Raw genomic sequence first — 4,013 nt, 5'->3', positions numbered from 1 at the left:
ATTCTCCCTGTGTCAGCCATCTGATTGTGCTTCCTGATCCTCAGGAGAAAAAGCTTTGTAAATATCCACTGTTCCCTGAAGCAGTTTATTTTTAGTGTATATCCAATAACATTAGAAATGGAAAAAATATGAAAGAGAAAAATACTCAAAACATATACATAAGTCTGTTTTGTGGTAGATTACACATAACATATAATTTACCATTTTAGGCTATGCAACTGTGTAGTTCCACAGTGTGAGGTGCATTTACTTGGTGCAACAGTCACCATTACTCATCTGCAGAATTATTCTATCTTCCCAAACAGAAAATGGATGTTCATTAAACCAGATCTCTCTGTTCCCAGTTCCCTCCACAATCACCAGTTTACAGTCTCTTTCTCTGAATGTGTCTACTGTAGGTACCTCACTTAATAAAATTACAGAATGTATCCATTTTGTCTGCCTTCCTTCATTTAGCATTGAGATTGACCTATGTTGTAACAGGTCAATATTCCATTCCTTGATAAGAATAGCTAATATTTCATTTATGTATATACATATTATATCCATTCATCTGCCCATGCACATCTAGATTCTTGCCACCTTTTGGATACTGCTGCTATCAATATTGTAGCAATGATAGTCTTCTGAACATTATCCTTAGCTATTACAAATACAGCCTTCAAATTTTTTGAGAATGATGATATAATTTATAAAATTATACAGCAGTTTCCACAAAAGGTATTTTATCCTACTTATACTTAAGTAAAATACAACCTATGTGACTCCAATATGAAATTTTCCTTTAAAATGTGAATGAATAGTGTTTAATAAATAGGTTTGAAAGGAACAATTTAGGCAGGGAATGTAGTTAGGTGGTGATGCCACTTGGCATAGCATGTACTGGGTTCAATCTCCTTCCCAGAAAAAGAATTATTATTCAATATATTATAATATATTATTATATTATACTATTATGCTAATAGATTCATCACTAATCCTCAAAGGGTGTAAGTATTTAAGCATTTCATCCTTTACTACTAAATAATATTCCAGGGATTCCACCAATTTGCAGAAATACAACTGAGTTTCCATTCCATACTGTACAGATCAAACTCAAGTCCAGCTGACTTGCAAAGGCATTAGCCAGGATGCCTCCTTTGAAACAAAGAGAGTTTAGATTAATGTTTTGCGCACACAGGAAACAAGCACTTTATTTCTCAACTTTTTTTTTCAGACTATCAGGAATGGTTGAAGAAAATCACACCATGAAACATGAGTTTATCCTTACTGGATTTACAGACCATCCAGAAATGAAGGCCCTTCTGTTTGTGGTATTCTTTGTCACCTATCTGATCACCATGGTAGGGAATATGGGCCTGATGATTCTGATTTCCAAAGAACGTTCTCTTCACACACCAATGTACATCTTTCTGGGCAACCTGGCGCTGGTGGATTCTTGCTGTGCCTGTGCTATTACTCCTAAAATGTTGGCGAACTTTTTTTCCCAGGACAGAACAATCTCTCTGTATGAATGCATGGCACAGTTTTATTTTCTTTGCACTGTTGAAACTGCAGACTGCTTTCTTCTGGCAGCAATGGCCTATGACCGCTATGTGGCCATATGCAACCCTCTGCAGTACCACACCATGATGTCCAAGAAGCTCTGCCTTCAAATGACCACAGGAGCCTTCATAGCTGGAAATCTGCATTCCATGATCCATGTGGGGCTGCTATTTAGACTGGCATTCTGTGGTTCTAATCATATCAACCACTTTTATTGTGACATCCTTCCTTTGTACAGACTCTCCTGCATTGACCCCTATGTCAATGAGCTGGTGCTGTTTGTCTTTTCAGGCTCAATTCAAGTCTTCACAATAGGTAGCGTCCTCATATCTTACCTTTACATTGTTTTCACAATTTTCCAAATGAAATCCAAAGAGGGGAGGATCAAAGCCTTCTCCACCTGTGCATCTCACTTTCTGTCTGTTTCATTATTCTATGGATCTCTTTTCTTCATGTACATTAGGCCAAATTTGCTAGAAGAAGGAGATAAGGATATACCAGCTGCTATTTTGTTTACAATAGTGGTTCCCTTACTAAACCCTTTCATTTATAGCTTGAGAAATAAAGAAGTAAAGAATGTCTTGAAAAAAATTCTGATGAAAAAAATAATCTCAAGAAATTTTAAACAAGCATCTGCTATAGCTTAAAGATTTGAATCAGCAGAAACTTCACCAGAAATTCCACAGGGGAAATGCTTGTAAATTGTAGACAAAAATGTTAAAGTATCATAATGCTATCAAATTAAGTGGCAGTATGCCAGGTGGGAATATTGTTAAAGGGTAAATTTGGATGGATCCTAACAGAATATAGGGATGGGGATGAAAAATAAACTTTGAAATTCAAATACCCAAATAGTCTGCTGCTAGGCTCATGGCCTTTGTCAATGTTGGGGATGGTTACTATCCAAAAGACAAGAAGACTTGTGGCTAAAATATAAATTGCCATCATAAAAACATTTATAATCGCTGAGAGGTGGTGGTGCATGCCTTTAATCCCAGCACTTGGGAGGCAGAGCCAGGCAGATCTCTGTGAGTTCAAGGCCAGCCTGAGCTATAGAGTGAGTTCCAGGAAAGGCTCCAAAGCTACACAGAGAAACCCTATCTCAAAAAACAAAAAAAAAAAATCCTTTATAATCAACTTGCTTCAATAGCCTAGAACATGAGCACATAGGTAAGCTAAGGGGCATTAGGTCCTATGAAATGTCACCAAATCCAGGCACTTAAAAGCAAGAGCAACAAAATTGTGGCAGGTGAACATTGAGGAACTGTTCTGACAGCATTTGGAGAATACTATTCTGTTGAAGATGGAATCAGTGAAGAAATGGATGCAGTCCATAGAGGTAAATATTGAATGTGTATATCAAACTTGTTATCAGAATACATGACTAATTCAGAATTTCACTTTTAAGAGAGGCTAGATTTAAAATGGTTTTTACTCCCATGTATATATACATAATTTCAATAAAAATTCTAGACAATTAAACCTTCTAGACAACTAAAATTAATCTGAGAAGCTTTGTTGTCAAGTAATTAGACTGAATTTTTCTATAACCTTCATGAAAAATGAGGAAGGTGTCCAACAGTGGGATCGGTACTTTGTGTTATTTATACACTCACAAGAAAGTATTGGAGTGATGATATGTGGGTAGCAATTATCTGTTTAAAATCTTCTTTGTTAAAAACAGAAAATTGTAGAGTAGATGTGGAATGTAATTACCTTAATATGCCATCACAAAACAATCACTTTCCAACTATTCACAACACACATTTGTTGAGACCTTGCCATGTGAAATACATAAGTGATTAAAACCATCAGTCAATCTTGTTAACAGAATAACTGTCACTAATTTTGTTATTAGCACTATATCAAAGATATATCAAGGAACACATATCAAGGAACCTTGTCGTTTTTTGTAATTTCTAGGAAAACCAATGTAGTTCATCACATTTATACTCAGAGAACTCAGAATTCCCTTGGTAGTTTAAAATTAAACACATCAGTTTAGGATTTATCCAACCCCTACTCCAAGCAATGTGTACTACTTATTTTCATAATTATAGCAAAGCAACAGATATCAAAGTAGAATGATGCTGGAATAAAAATAGACACATATCAAAAGCAAAGACAGTGTCCATAAATAAACCCAGGAACTAGTGAACAATTTATCCAGGGAACCGGATAATCTAACTGCAGCTCTTCACCTCTCCCCCGTTCCTCCAAATCCAATCCTTAGTCTTACCCTCATATCTATGGCAGACCACCTGCTGTGGCCTCCCCTCCTTCCTACCCCATCTCCATCAGATCACACAGATCATCTCCTCCAACCTTCCTCCTTACTCACCCTGTTATCTCAGCCCCTAACACAAGCAGCCTAGGACAGAAGCAAGTAGGCCAGCAAAGCAGGCAGGTGAGCTTCAGATCTTCACTCTCCTCCTCTCTTCCATATACAATGCCCCATAGTTATCCCT

At 36.9% G+C, this 4,013-nt stretch overlaps 1 protein-coding gene across 1 annotated transcript; it reads left to right on the top strand.

The window, feature by feature from the left end:
- Positions 1 to 897: 897 nt before the first annotated feature.
- On the top strand, positions 898 to 2,312 carry LOC102921419 (olfactory receptor 5K1). The gene has a single exon (XM_042258925.2). It carries the CDS (start codon positions 1,131 to 1,133, stop codon positions 2,190 to 2,192), a length of 1,062 nt encoding a protein of 353 aa, XP_042114859.2. The 5' UTR covers positions 898 to 1,130; the 3' UTR covers positions 2,193 to 2,312.
- Positions 2,313 to 4,013: the final 1,701 nt, after the last annotated feature.

Source organism: Peromyscus maniculatus, chromosome 12 (genome assembly GCF_049852395.1).
Source record: "Peromyscus maniculatus bairdii isolate BWxNUB_F1_BW_parent chromosome 12, HU_Pman_BW_mat_3.1, whole genome shotgun sequence".
Lineage (NCBI taxonomy): Eukaryota > Metazoa > Chordata > Mammalia > Rodentia > Cricetidae > Peromyscus > Peromyscus maniculatus.
Note: the sequence above shows the minus strand (reverse complement) of the source record. Positions and strands in the feature narration are given on the sequence as shown.